The 15749-nt window shown below is 35.6% G+C and overlaps 1 protein-coding gene across 3 annotated transcripts in view; it reads left to right on the top strand.

Moving 5' to 3' along the window:
* The window catches only part of PHF14 (PHD finger protein 14), a 157954-nt gene that overhangs the window by 30494 nt on the left and 111711 nt on the right, over positions 1–15749 (top strand). For all 3 annotated transcript variants that reach the window (XM_068210205.1, XM_068210198.1, XM_068210214.1), the window contains exons 6-13: positions 2029–2140; positions 4492–4629; positions 6482–6628; positions 9184–9454; positions 10038–10144; positions 11501–11596; positions 13128–13231; positions 14644–14775. In XM_068210205.1, the coding sequence (XP_068066306.1) occupies positions 2029–2140; positions 4492–4629; positions 6482–6628; positions 9184–9454; positions 10038–10144; positions 11501–11596; positions 13128–13231; positions 14644–14775 (1107 nt within the window). The remainder of the gene's footprint in view (positions 1–2028; positions 2141–4491; positions 4630–6481; positions 6629–9183; positions 9455–10037; positions 10145–11500; positions 11597–13127; positions 13232–14643; positions 14776–15749) is intronic.

The following is a 15749-nucleotide window of genomic DNA, read 5'->3' as shown; positions in this document are numbered from 1 at the left end:
CTGGGAAATTTCATACAGAGTGAAGTGATTTAATGGCTTTTAAGTAGTTTCTTACTGTTACTGGGATTTTTCTGTTATCCAGTTAATGTCTTGGACTCTTTGGGGTAAAATGGTAAGTAAATAGTCCATCCACCAGTTTTGTGCATTGAAAGATCATTGCTTTCTTTTGTAAAGACTGAAATATAGATGTATTTTTGAGCTTGCTACTGAACCTTTCATGTTTTGCTTTTTTTTGAATTTCTCTTGGGAATATATGATTCATAAATAACATGAAACTTAATAAATCTGAGTGTGATAAATTCCAGCATTGTAGGTCTAAGGGCCATTGGTGAGAAGTGTGCTGCTTTGGGAAACTAGGGCTACATGGAGCTCCTGAATAGAATAACCATAAACCTCAGTTTCTCTCATCTGTAAGCAGCTAGTTAATAACAGTAGCTGTATTAAGTGCACTTGAACCCAGGATGTTATTGCTCTGGTATAACTGCATTTTTTAAATTTACACACAAAGGAAAGAGGAGGGAGAAGAGATAGGCTGAACAGTGGTAGAAGACTGGGAAAAAGAGCACAGCAGCATAGGTGTGGATTTTAGCTGGTCTTAACAGGTCTGTACTGAATCCCTGGTAAAAGAGACAAGGGAAGAAGTGTTTCTCACATCATCATGAGTCTTCTTGAATACAGGGAGTAGATTCTATTATTTGATTAGAACAGAAGAGAGATTTAGTCTTCACTAGTGTTACATTTACTGTTAAACAATAATGACTGGAAGATTGTAAAGTGCTGAATTAACACACTTGCTGAAACTCAAACAGGCTATTTTAGCTCAGTTATGTCTGCAGTCTCTAGTTGTATTATATATCATGTGGGACTTTATAGGTTCAAAGTGTTAGCTACAATCTCTGCAACTGAAAGGCCATTTTCTTGAATATCTTAAAATAACAAAAAAACAGCAGTCTTGATCCTCTGTCTATCACAGTTTTTTCCCATTTGGTGACTTAGCAAGGAGTAGCAAATACTTCCTAAATTTTGATAAAACAATAAGATTATTTGCAATAGTTTTTCTCAATTAGTTTGAATCATGCATCCTTTGCAGAACAGATTTTGAGTTTGTTGCTAACTGATGGTTTGTGACAGTGAGAAGTGGATCTTGTAGAAAGTGTTCATTACGAGAACAATGGAAGAAGAAGAAGAAAAGGAAAATTTGTCTTCTGCTCCAAGGCTGGTTTTGGGTAGCTGAGAGCTTCAGGAGGTTAGGAAGGTGCCTGTCAAGAGCAATCTTGAGGTTGAAGCCTTTACCATTGTGTGGCATTTGATAACTATACCCTAAGGTCCAGATTCATTTTCTGCTCCTCAGTGCTGAAGATTTAGACTTCTTACTCTAGTTTTTTTATGGCCAGTGAAGAAGGGAACAACTAAGTAAACTAAGTCTGTTTATTTGAGTTTCAGATAGGCCTTTCTGTTAAACTACCCAGATGTGTTTATTCCTGAATGCAAGTCCTCTTGATGCTTAAAACTAGTTAGCTTTGGTGATGCTAACAGGTGTAACTAACAGTGCAAAGTCTGACTGATGTTGTGTTGTAAGTGCTTCATAGCTGTATGCTCAGAGCTCATTGTTGCTGTGACTACCTGTATAATTTTTTTCGTTCCCTTCCTACCCCCTGCCACATCATGAAAATACCTGTCTGCCTTAGCTTTATAAGTAGTATCAAAATCTTCATACACCTTTCATGTTTCTTGAACAGTGTGTGGAGCCCATGAGAGAGCCATTAGAACACAAAGGTGGTGGTAGCCCAGCCCTTGATCCAGACAGGCAGAGCAATCCCAGTGCCTTTGAAAGGCCTTACTCCATGGTTCAGTGTCTGAGCTCCTGAATTCCAAATAGGCACTCCATCCCTGCTTTTAATGTACTTTCCTTCAAGTGTTTCAGCTAGCATCTGCAAATTTACAAGGCACTTTGAAATCCGAAAATGGTGAGTATAATATTGGATCAAAATTTTGATAATAGTAACCTAATTTTATCTGCTGTTTTAGGTGGGTCCACATTGTTTGTGCCCTCTATGTTCCAGGAGTGGCATTTGGAGATATTGACAAGTTGCGGCCAGTAACACTAACAGAAATGAATTATTCCAAGTATGGTGCAAAGGTAAGTTTAGAAGAGATGTAGTGGCAATAAGTGGCTGCATTTTATATTTTTGCATCTAATAGAATAAAATTCATCTTCCCAACTTTAATTTTCTTATTTATAGCAATTTTGTAGTGTGGTTAAAGACTAAAAATGAGATAAAGTTTGTTAATGGTTGTTATACCTACAACCTACCTGCTCTTCCCTCCATCTTTCTATCTGTTCCCTTAGCACTGTTCTCCATAAAGTCTGTCACTGTTTTTGCCCAGTTTCCCTGATTTTTTAGAGGTACTAATTTCTTTTGAAGTCAGTGGCAGATTGACAGAATGTGAATGGGAAGCGAGGAGGATTCCTGAGATGAGAAATGGGAGGTTAAGTTGATTAAGAAAGGGGCAGATGTACATTCAGTAAGAATTGCTTTAGAGTTTATATGTCAGCTAGTATGCATACAGCAGGCTGTTCCAAAGCAGTGTTAACCAAAATCCACAGCAACCTAGGACCCTCAGTGTGAACTGATATATGGTTCTAAAGTTAAAATTGTTTTACATGTAAATGTTTTCAGTCCACATCAAAAGCAATCATGAACAAACCATGCAGAAAATCACTGCAGTGGGCAGAGGACAGCCTTCATTAGTTTGCTAAATACTGTTTGTATGGCTAATGGAGACAGTGTGGAAAAGCCATGTCTATAAGGCCAATGTGAGGGAAGGTGTTTGGTTCTAAGTCTGCAGCTCTAAAGCTTCATTTCTGCCAAGTCACATTTGTTTTCTTGAATTTTTTCTATTTGTTAAATAGAATACTAAATGAAAATGTGTAGTGCACATACAATGAATGCAAAATGCACATACAAATGCATACAATATATAAAACAGATTAAAAGATTTTGGGTTGCCCATGTACAACATATCTGTATCAAGAGCCTGCTGAGGCATTTAGCCTTGTTTAGAAATGTTTGTAAAAGTTGGGGCAAGCACACCAGACCCTGCAAACTGTTGTTGAAATTAATCATACTCTTTTCTTTAATAACGTGAGTGATGTATAGGATCAGGGTACAGAATTTGGGCATCTTGTCATGCTGTGAGTAGGGTGAAAGTGACCTGTACAGTTGAAGAAGACTCATTACTGTTGCAAAGCTGTAAATGTGTTTGCTATATTAAATGTGGAAGCTAACAGCTTATTTTGCTACATTCCCCCTTCAAAATCAACTTAATATAATAGTTTTTTTCATTTAATTTCTTATCTGTTAGGTGTTGCAGCTACACAGCTAAAGGGTGCCCTTCTAGTGTAGCACATGTGATGTTTTGAGATTCTTCAGTCACTGAGTTTTCCTTACCATTCCATTCTGTTGTTTAACTTTGTGCATGGAGATATTTTTTCTAGGTGATAGACAGCTTTACTCTCTATTCAGCAAGTAGGAAATGCATGCCTGTATAATTTTAGCTCATCTTTATGCACTGGATAGTAGCACTGCTCAAGCAGGGCATGTTCCCATTTCCTGCTTATCTGCTCATTTCTCTAGATTGCTGGCACAGGGATTTGGTTTGAAATTGTAGTGAAGGAGACTGAGGAATTTATCTGACTGAAAAATAAGTTAATTGTTTTTTTCCAGGTCGTATTAGGGGATGTCAGTTTGTTGTTTTGCAAGTGACTGTGCCTAGAATGCACATATCTGAAGCCATAGTTACTCAATTAAGTGGATCGCAACCTTTCTTACTGATATTTATGATTTTTGAGTGTTTGTTTTGGCACTGTCACATGTTTACCCCTCAGTCATTGCTTATCAAAGGACATGTACATAATTATCTATGATTTTTAGTCATTCAGAGCGTTGTTCTTTTATTGTTGTTTGTTCTCTGAACTTGTTGAACATTTACTGAGGAGTGGTGGTTATTTTATACCATGGTTATAAAATTAATTTTACTTGAATTGCTTTGATGGTATTTAGTTGTTTTGCTGAAGGGGAATGCAATACATGGAGGTTTATATAAAAATTCATCCAGCATGCTGTTTAAATTATTTAAGCACTTTACCATTGTTGAAAATGAAATTAATAGTGGGAGTTGAGAAAGCAGGAAGCTTTAAATAGTGTCAGCCGTTGGGAGCATACTTGGTTTCTGTACCACACAGGAGTCAGCTACCAGTTTGGTTTATATGACACAAATTATATGTATGTATGTGTGTGTGTGTGTATATATGTATGTATGTATATATATATATATATATATATATGTGTGTGTGTGTGTGTGTGTGTGTGTGTATATATACACACACACACATTTATACATATATATATGAATGACATAAATTGTCAAATATTAGTCAAAGTGCACCTGAAATATTTACTGTGGCCTTTTCCATTTGTCTTTATGAAGGAATGCAGCTTTTGTGAAGATCCTCGTTTTGCCAGAACTGGTGTATGCATTAGTTGTGATGCTGGAATGTGCAGGGCTTATTTCCATGTGACCTGTGCTCAGAAGGAAGGCCTCCTCTCAGAAGCAGCAGCAGAAGAGGTAGGCATGGAATGGATAGAGTAAAAGACCTGTAATGAAAGCTTATGGAGATGACCTGAAATGGTATCTTTTTTGTTCACAGGTCCTGAACAAAGTTTTTAAGTAGGTAACAAGGCCTAGGTTGGGTAAAGAAACTGTACAGGGAGAGCCCTTCACCAGATTGTCCAACTCTGAACATCTTTTGAAACTGACTGGAAAAAAGGATAGAGAAAGTTAAAACAGAAGTTGGCTTAACAGACTGTCAGCCAATACAGACAGGAATTCTATTTCCTGAATTTCACATAGGGTGACATACTGACTGAGCTGTTTGTGTAGTACAGTAATCTCTGTTTCATACCAAATAGGAAACTTGAGAAATTAAAAGCATTTCTGATGCCACTTTTGCATGTGTGTTTTCCAGTATTTACTTCAAATGGTATTACATAGATATGACTTTCCTTGTGGTAACATTAATCTTTGGAATTGCAATGAAAAGCAAGTGTTTATAACCTCCTGATAACTTCTTAATATATTTTCTTAACAGTTTTTTCCGTGTAATATGATCCAAAGCAATTCAGATTTTAAGTTCCTACATTCATTTTTATGGTATAAGTTTAGGTTGTCCAATTTCATCCTGATACGTATCATTTGGATTAGGCCTGTCATGTTCATGGCTACACAATATAGTTTTTTGCCTTAGGAAGTAGCACAGGTAATACAAAAACAAACATTACTTTCACTGTCAATCTTGACACTTTTGTTTCGGAAAACAGTGGACCACAAAGGGATTCATGAAGGAATCACAAAATACTTTCTTCTGTTGGACCGATAAATAGGAAGATAGCACATTGCCTTATTGTTCTTAATAGATTATATGTAAGGTTGAGTCTTTAAATGCCCTATGTGAATTCCCTCTGGACACATGTATCTGCTTGCCTTTCCACCTTAAAATTTTGTTACATGTTGTCTACAGTCAAATATTTAATCAAGGTCTCACACAAGCTCATTTTAGGGCATGGCTAATTTTTGAAGTAAGCTGTCTCATACTGTGAAAATCTAAATTAAAATAAAATCTGCTTGTAAGGAAAGTCAGAGTAAATTTTATTAGTCTGTGTTTTATAAGTGGAATAAAGGGAAATTTGATGGGTAATTTATTAATATTTGTATTACTTTATGAAGGAAGACTGCTTTAAGTTTTTCTTAGTCTGTAGGTTTATGATGTTGTTTGTACACTTTTGAGAGTACAAGGGCAATGAAATGTATTTCTCAAACCATGGCCCCTCCTGGCTCAGATATTTGTAGTCTGCCTGCAGGATTTGCTATAAACCTAACCATGATAGTGTGCAGATATGATGGAATAAAAAATGGGGAAAAAATAATTTGAGAGATGATAAATCATGTGAGGGTATAGCCACAAAGTGGTTGGAAGAACATTAGAGAAACCAAATATATTGCCTTTGATAGTATTCAGAATTATTAAGCACTTGTAGGATTTGATTAAAAAGGCATAGTGAATCAACAGGCAATTAATACATGTTATATGTTAAAGGGATTTGTAATTAAGAATGTATTTTGCTGGGATTTTTTCCTGGGAATGCAAATACAGTAGAGATTGACTAGGAAAGAGTTAAATTGTTAATGCATTTAAAAATGTTTAGGATCATGCAATAAAAACAGTGGAAGGACACCTTATGTTGCAAATTACATCAGCATGACAAAATTGATTTAGAAACATACTTCTGAGTTGTTTTTAAAAACATGCCCATTTGAACATGTGAACTGATTGCCAGAATGTTTGTGCTGTTCAGAGCCCTTTGGCCTTACTTTGTCTCACTCTATTTTCGTTCCTTCCCCTTTGTTTTTTCTGAAACAGGATATAGCTGACCCTTTTTTTGCTTATTGTAAACAGCATGCGGACAGGTTAGACAGAAAATGGAAGCGGAAGAACTACTTGGCTTTACAATCTTACTGTAAAATGTCCTTGCAGGAAAGAGAAAAGCAGCTTTCACCAGAAGCTCAGGTATTGTATTCGTGACACAAATGCCTCTGTATTAATAATCCATGCTAAACAAGACAGAAATTATGAGAAGGTAAAAATGTTATTGTAGTAGAAAATTAAGTGTGGAATAGTGCATGGTCATTTAACAGCGCACTGAACTCTTTGTAGGGTTTGGTCTCTAAGAACAATTATCTCTATATATGATATATATATTATATATCTATTCCAATAAATATCAAATATCTGTGTTTGTCTGAATTGAAAAATATTACTTTGGTTTTGAGGTTAAAAAGTGGTAATTACTTTTTCATTATAATTCATAGATTTTGCTTAACATTTTCTTCAAGATTCTGAAGAAAAAAGGCCGGAAAAAAATAGGCATTTCTATTTCTGTCTAAATTTCCAATTTTATAGGTCTAAGTGGAATTCTGTGTGCCAGGTGTTTTCATAAAAAAGACTTCCTAGGAAAAAAAAATGTATGCAAAGAAGTGAGTCTGTGCTACTGCATGGGAGTTGTCTGAAAGCCTTAGGCAAGTTTATATCCCTGTCTAGTGACAGATCCATTTAAAACTTAGTTATTGCAGAAGCTCAACTGATAAAAGTCCTGTTGATAAAAAGGTTTCAATCCATCTAAGGATCTACATACTTTCATGTTTCAGCGTGTGTTGTTTATTTATTTTTTCTGATTCTGAGCAATTTCTAGCACAGTTTGCTTCACTGCTTAGACTGAAGTGCACTCCATGGAAAAATCACACCTGTGCAGAAAAGCAGCTTGTTATCTAAACAAAACCTGCCTGATTTATTTGTAGAAAGTAGCGGATGCTGTAAATAATGAAAATAATTTATGGAAGAGGACTATCTGGTTTTTTTTTTTCTGAAGTGAGAATTATAGTGTAATGATAAGAAAATATTGTTTCATATTATCAAACCTTTTTACTTTAAAAAATCTTGCCTTTCCAGTTCTTCAGAGATCTTTGAATAGGAGAATATTAATTTAAAATAACCTGTGCTGTTGAGAATGAGCAAGAGCAAATGTGTACTGTAGAAGGATTGTGAATAGAATATTTTATGGGGTATTGAACTTCATGTAGCTTGATTTAAAACTGGTTTCATAGCTCTTGTTGAATATACTCGTCTCTCAGTTATGTGAAATACACCTGTGTAGTAGAGACATTGCAGTAGTATGAACAGTGCCCAATAGATTGGTAAGTGCTGGTTGTGCAATATCAGTTTGGATCCAGCAGGGCTTATTTGCTCTGTTTTTGGGCATGTATTAAGCAATGCTGATAACGCTGGTAAGTTCCCAGCATCTCCCTTTCTCTCTCCTATTTTCCCCAAACCAAGACCCTGCATTTTTTTAATCAAAATTATTCAGATTAAATTTTTTGAAACTGAAGAATGACTGCTGAAAACTGCAGGTGCAGTTACTTGACATGTTGTCATGGGCACCTTGATACAAGTATGATGACTTGCATACATTTTGTACAACCACATGTTTTCACTGTTGGTGGCTTTGGGCTTGTACAGCAGTGGCTCTAGGTGGACCTGTTGCCTGTTGCTGTGGGTCCAAGAAAAAAAGCCATTGGGGTCAGAGCTGGCCTGTAAGCTATATTTGCTTTGTTTCTTGGTCATTCATGTTCAAGACCTAGTAAGGTAATGTGTTAAACTGTCTGCAGTACTACTTTCAGGATTCTGTTTGAAATCAGAGGTGTTCCTAAACCATAGTGTGTATATGTATATGCACAACTTTTGCTTTTGTCTCAGGAGTATCTTACACCATATGGTGGGGCAGTCACATTAGTTTAGTTTCTTCTTTGTGCAGGCAGGTAAACAGCTTCTAGCTGATAGTCAGCTGGTGTTTTGCCTCTGAAGATTTGTATGTTGATGTCAGTTTCTGCCAGAATTGCCACTTCATAGAGTTCCCTCAAGACAGCATTTTCCAACTGTCAGTAACAGCTTGATCTTCTGGGGTAGATCTCCCAGATGGTCACAAATATACAGATGTCATCAACAATATACATTGCGAGGTTCTCTTGTCTGCTTCACTTCTGTTTGGGTTCTTTCTTGACAAATTATAATCAGCAAGTTTAACATTTATAAAGAGAAGTGGCATTGAGAAAGGAGTTGTACAAAAGTATGTCAAATATGGTACAAACACTCTTCATCAACTTTTGTTGCTCACATAAATTTTAATGCATATGTGGTAGGTCAACCGAAGCTTCTACCAGTAGTGAGTTTTCACAGTCCCATAAAATTATCATTATTTGAAGGGGTTGTCTCAAAGCTGGCAGTCATCTGCTGCTTTCATCAATGGGGAAATCTCATCAAGAAATGTGTACATAGCTCCAAAACTTATTGAAAGGATAGCGTCATTTGTGTGTGCACTTTTAAGTAAAATGGAATGTCTGTATTAATGTCTGTTTCTTGAGTTGTAGAGTTCCCGAGTGAAAATGGTATTGATTAGATTGTGCAGCTTTTAAAATGAAAATAAAATGCGGATGTGTTCCAAATTACAACTCAAAACTAATTTTGAATCGTTCCTTGATGTTTTTAATTTGTAGAATTCTTCATTGCAGGCTCGAATCAATGCCAGGCTCCAGCAGTATCGTGCCAAGGCGGAGCTGGCACGCACCACCAGGCCCCAGGCCTGGGTTCCCAGGGAGAAGCTGCCGCGGCCGCTCACGAGCAGTGCTTCGGCCATACGGAAGCTCATGCGCAAAGCCGAGCTGATGGGAATTAGCACAGACATTTTTCCAGTGGATACTTCAGATACAAGTTCCAGTGTTGATGGAAGAAGAAAACATAAACAACCAGCTCTCACTGCTGACTTTGTGAATTATTACCTTGGTAAGAGTGAAAATGGCTTATTTTTCTCAACAAAAAGGTACCACTGTGCTGCTTTGTGCTGTGCTATTTCATTGGCTTTTTTATTTGAGTTGTATTTAATTGTTTATAGTAGATAAATTTGGATTATGACTTCATTTTAGGTCAAGTATATTATTGCTTGGAGTCTCTGTTTATGCAGAAAGTTTTTTTTTTTTTAAGACACTTCAGAAAATAATAAAGTCTTTCAAATATAAACAGGAGACTAAACTGTCTTTAAGAAGGGATTGGGTAACTTTCGGTATACTATTTTTTCCTTAAGTTCTCCTCCATTTCTATGTGGAATAGCATGACTTTTTGACTCTTTGCTACATGCTGATCAAAATTCATCTTTTAAACAACTACAATATTTATGCAGCAAAATACAAATGTTATTTGTATTTATTATATTATATTCGCTCTACTCGGTGTGTGTATTAAACCTCTAGGTCATAGTTTTGTGACTTTGTAACAGTTTTTTACTTTAGATTGCATCACTTTTTTTAGTGCATAAAGCTTGAAAATGTTTGTTTAAGAATTGGAAATAATACAGTTTTCTTTTAAATAGAGAGAAATATGCGCATGATTCAAATCCAGGAGAATATGGCTGAACAGAAGAACATTAAGGATAAATTAGAAAATGAGCAAGAAAAGCTTCATGTGGAGTATAATAAGGTAAAGAAAAAGGGGTCGTAAACCCTTGTACCATTTTAGTGTTGCTGCTATTAAGTTTGATAGAATTTTTCTTTCCATGGAAAAAAATTCAGAGGAAAATGTAAGATGCAAACTACTGATCTTTTAAAAGTAATATTTAAAGACGTGTTTTTTCTTTAAAAAAAAATCAGTAGTCTGTCTTCTCCCATACAGCTAATAGCAATTTCTAAAATGTGGTATGTTGACTGGACACAAGTTCTTTAACTGACCATACTGAGGGCTCCAGAAACAAATTGCAAATGGACCTGTTTGGACTTGCATGATTCTCTGCTTGTAGCAGAGAATAACTGGCAATTGAGAACTGGCAATCTATGGTACTCAAGAGTCTTATTTATTTATTTATGTCAACTGCAGTTGGGCTTAGGTTTAATGAGTTGACTAATTTTTCAGACAGAAATAATCAGTATTCGAACATCCACAGTGTCCTCTGCATGCTTTTTAGGGTATAACAAATTTGATGCCCATAAATTATGGCTTTGCTGCCCCAAAATGTTGCTAATTTAATTTTTTATTAACTCATCACTATGATTTTAAAAATATCATTTTGCATTTTTACCAAATAAATATTTATTTTAATATTAAGCTATTTTGAAGCATAGATATACTGTACCTTTTGTGACAGATGACATGCTACAGTTCTTGCTGAATTCAACAGCCTATTAAGTGATAGTTAATGATGACAAAAAATGGTGTTACTATTAATTCCTAAACTGTTTGGTGTGTGTTTTAAGTGAGAGCATATGGAAAATGTAGCAGCAGATCCTTGTGAACTGCCCAGAGATGATAAAGGGAAAGGAAATTGTGCCTGAGGCTTTTAACCAAATTAACAGTTACCTCCCAAAATACACAACCTAACAATTACTTCCAGAAGAAAAAGAAACCTTTTTTTGGTTTTTTTTGCTTGGCCTTTAGTTTTAAATTTTCTCTTTCTGTGAGTGCGAGTGTGGTAAAAGAGAATTTTGATTAATTAATATGCTCGCTTGTTAGAATCTTACTGCCTAAGTAGTGTGAACATCACATATAAGATGTTCCTGGATTTTAGTTTTGCTTTTCATTTGACTTTATGAAACCTTATGTCCATGTTGAAATACTTCAGGTCTTTACAAAACAAGTGGTTGCTCTGAGTTCCTGTTTTACTTCCGTTAAATTAATGAATGGTTGTAGTGATCTCAGCTGTATTGATATGAGTTTAATTGTTTTTCTAATCCCACAATAAATTAATGCACCCTTGGTAAGTAAGAGGCTGAGTAAATTTTACTTAATAACACTCAATGGATTTTCATTCCTGTTGCCTATTTTTTTTCTTTAATTTTTCAGCTGTGTGAGTCCTTGGAAGAGCTACAAAATATGAATGGAAAACTGCGAAATGAAGGGCAAGGAATTTGGGCTCTGCTGGGTAGAATCATTGGACAGGTTGGTTGGTTCCTTGCCCCCCTTTACAGAAAAAAAAACCAGAAGAACAGGTTTTCCAAGAATAGGCCTCTTAGTTTCTGCCACTTCTATGGCTGAATAAATTTATTTGATTTGATCAGACCCAGGCTTTACTCAGGGGATAATGCTTCTTGATTAAGTACCTAGACTTCTGCAAACCACCTGCTAGGAACATGTAGCTTAATTTTGTTGTTTTAATAGTATGCTTGTTTGCAAAATTCTTTCATTTGGTATAAGTGATTGACCTGTCATTTGTGATGAACCTTAGCATGAAGCATGAGTTAATCCTACTGTTTTTGTCTCCAGTTATCTTTAGTTACTGTAGGCTTCAAATGATAAGTTAACTCTTTATGGCTTTTGTAAGATAAAAATCCTTTTAAGTGCAGTATGTATGTAATGGTGTGTAACTATGCAGAGGAGAATATTTTGATCAAATGAATATAAATATCTGGGAAAACAGAAGATTTGGGTTACTTCCTGTTGCCAGCAATTGTCTTTGTTCCCACCGATACAGAAAAAAAGAGAATTGAAGATTTTTGCAGTGTTTTCATATATGTTTATGTCAGAGATATTAAATGTCAGTGGACATTTTGGATGTGAGAGGGAGATTGCAATGATTTCCAGTTAAGATTTAAGATTGAAGAAACTGTTCACTGTGGAAATGCAGACATACAATTATTCACAATTTTGGTACGCCCTTTGTTACTGTTGAGTTTGTGCTGCTGTTCCAAAAATGAGCCTTACACTTTCTTTATGCAGTAATGGTTCCTAAGATATGCAACCTTTTACTAGTTCCATTTGTCTGCCTACATCTCCTACTTGCAAAGAAGAACTCTTGCACAACATATCTTTTAAACCAAGATTATTTTTCCTTCGAGTAAGTATTCACAAATGTATTTCCTCATGCAAATGCTACTCAGTTTGGAAAAAAAGAAAGAAAAGCTGAGCAGAATTCATTTACACAGCTTGCATGACATTTTTTTCCAGTTGGCTGAACAGATGCACACCCATGGGGCTGCTGAGAAATGACTTTGATAGATGGTTGCTGTCTGAGAAGCCAGCACACTGCAGATAGTAGAAACCCAATGAGAGTCTCATCTGCTTTGTGAAGGGCTTGGTCCAATAAGATAATTTTTCTAATTAACCTGTCGAGCACCAGTGTAGCTGTGATGTTGGGGAAAATAAACTACCTCAGTATTCTGCCACTTTCATGAATCTGCCAGTGCCTGTTTCAGCTTCCTAGAGAAATGGATCCTTGTCCATCCCTATATTGGAAGCCTGAAGAAAAATTCTAAAAGCTAGTTTTTCTATGTGTTTCTTACTGACTTGAAAAAATGACTGTAAGACTACTTTATATTACAGAATCATACTGGGATAAATGTGTAGTCTTTAAAATAGTTAGCTAAGCAATCTCCCACTCATTATGTGTCTTGTTCTTCATGAATTGAGATTAGAGAAATATTCTTTAAAAGTGTCAAGACTCATGTGTATTGCATTTCTTCAAATCCAATAGAAATTGAACATACCAGCAATTTTACGGGCTCCTAAGGAAAGGAAACCAAGTAAAAAGGAAGGAGGAACACAAAAGGCATCTACACTTCCGGCAGTACTTTATAGGCAAGTAATTAAATTTTGACAGAATAGATACAGTATCTAGTAATTTATAGTTTCAGAAAAGCGTTCTTAGAAAATTGTTTGCTTCAGTTTTTAATTTTAAAAATGCTCTAAAGTTGTCTATACTTTTTACTTATTTTTGAAGACTAAGTTGAATAATGATCAGTTCTTCACCCTACCACACATGACTAAAGTTTGGGCGTTTTTGCTGATTGGACATCAGTGCTTTAAGGACAAAACTAACTCCTTGCATCTGAAGTAGAAGAGTCCTTTGTTTTTTTGATGTGAAAACTAACTGCATCTGAGAGGATGATTTTGAGAACAGTCATGATGCTATTCAGTGACAATTCCTGGATGCACAAAACTCTTCATATAAGAATTCTCAATTTTTGCTTGTGCTAAATTTCCCTACTTCTATTTTTTGTTAATTCCCAAGATTATGAAATGTATTCACTTACTCTGTTGTAGATCCACCTTCTCTCCTCTTCTGTAAGCTGTGAAGCTACTGACTGGGTTTTTATTAAATGCAATAGTGAGACACAAACTGGGATCCCAGACTGTGACCGTGCAAAATACATGCATGTCATCTAGGATCTTCTTTTCTCACCACAGCTAAGGAGTGGCATTGGTCTATTGCTTATTTAGAAAGCAGCAGCCAGACATCCAGCCAGAGCAAGTAGTGTCTTGCCCAGCTAGAAGACTAAGGGAAGAGGATGATTTTTACACAAGCAAAAGTTAATTTTAGTGCTGCAGGAGGTAGAAATCTTGAAGATGTGGCAGTGGGCTGAGGATTTGTCAGTTTTGATGTACACAAATAATTGGAGTCATGCTTCACCAATTCTATTTTATTCAAATGCACTCAGTTCCTCCCATGTTATAGTGCAATCAGTGAACACCTATCTTTTCAAAATAACTGAAATTTCAATTACACTAAAATAATAATAGAAAGGAAGTGTTATTTCTAATGAGTAACATTGCCCAGCATAACAGCAACATAGCAATAACCTGTTTCAAGGTGGTTACCTGCATAAGTGTGTGATTGATTATCAAGATTGGTACTAGCAGCATAATTTTCAGTTTAAACATTTGTTGTATTTTTTTTTCACTCGACACATGTGTATTTTGTTGAAGTATTGAGTGATTACTAACTTGGTAGATGACCTCAAAAATTTAATTGAAAGCCATTTTTTGCTATCTCTTACTAGGAGCCTTTTATGTTTTTACTGTACATAGCTGGAAGCTCCTTAAAAAAAAACTCCTCCAAAATTGCCCCAGAAAGTAATTATGCACTTAAATGAGACATTCAAATTGAAGTTGCCACATGTTTGTATTAAAACTGGGGAATGTGCTGGGGTATGTAGTTTATTCTTTATGAGTATGTAATTATAATATTTTTCTGCTACGTGCATGAAAAGTTGTGGAATTTGCAAGAAGAACCATGATCAACACCTACTGCTACTGTGTGACACTTGCAAACTTCATTATCATCTTGGTTGCCTAGATCCGCCTCTTACGAGGATGCCAAGGAAGACCAAGAACAGTTACTGGTAAGAACACAGTTAATGTGTTGTCCTGTGCTCTTGTACTTAAAGTAGGATGTAAATGTGAACAGACTTGCAAATTCTGAGTGGATTAGACATTGCTTTAATGCAGTTTGAACAAGTTTTTTTATTTTCAGGTTATTAGCAGTGATGTTTCAAGGTTAAAAAAAAAGAAGTTATAAAGTTTTTCTCATTATTAGCCACTGTGTAAAAATAGGTTATTGCTGTAATTTTCTTGGGTTTTGAATTCATCTGTGGTTGTTATTAGTGCAGTATAATAGCGGTGGGAAATTATGGGCTAATACTTTTGGGAAATGAAGGACTTGGTTTTCTGTTTATGTTAGGATTCAGATAAGCAAATCTCTGTTCAGATTTTCAGGCAAATACTTGTGATATTTAAATAAACTTCTAGGTAGTAGCTCTGTTTATTGCAATATGGGAAGTGTTGGGTTTACTGCTGTCTTAGGGCTCAAATGTACAATGACAGATGTTCATAACTGTACTTACTGCAGTTAAATTTCCAGGAATTAAAGTTCTTTTATGCTAGTGGAGCAGAACAAAAGCTAAGTTGTGCAATGGAGAAGTGATAAGGTGGCAGAGATTATGATTTCCAAACTGTCATAAAATTAGTTTGCTCTGCTCTGTAGTGTTAGCAGTCTGCATGTTTAAACTGCTCTGAAATGTGTTATAACAAACTCAGAAACAGTGTGTAGCTGGCAAGAAGTTAAGAGTATAGCATCTTTAGGAGTCATTCATCACCTTGTCTAAATGTTAAGGTACCAAATCAGAATAGTATAAGAATTGCTTCTAAAACAGTAAAAAGTTAACAGAAAAAGATTACTGTCTGTTTCTCTTCATATATCTCTAAATTTTTTATTTAAGAACTTGCATAAAACATTTACTCCTGCCATCTTTTTGGTTAGTTTTAAAGATTGTGTGCAGAACAAGATAGCCAATACATGAAATGGGAGGCCTCTCTT

Source organism: Anomalospiza imberbis, chromosome 1 (assembly GCF_031753505.1).
Source record: "Anomalospiza imberbis isolate Cuckoo-Finch-1a 21T00152 chromosome 1, ASM3175350v1, whole genome shotgun sequence".
NCBI classification, from domain to species: Eukaryota; Metazoa; Chordata; class Aves; order Passeriformes; family Viduidae; genus Anomalospiza; species Anomalospiza imberbis.
Note: the sequence above shows the minus strand (reverse complement) of the source record. Positions and strands in the feature narration are given on the sequence as shown.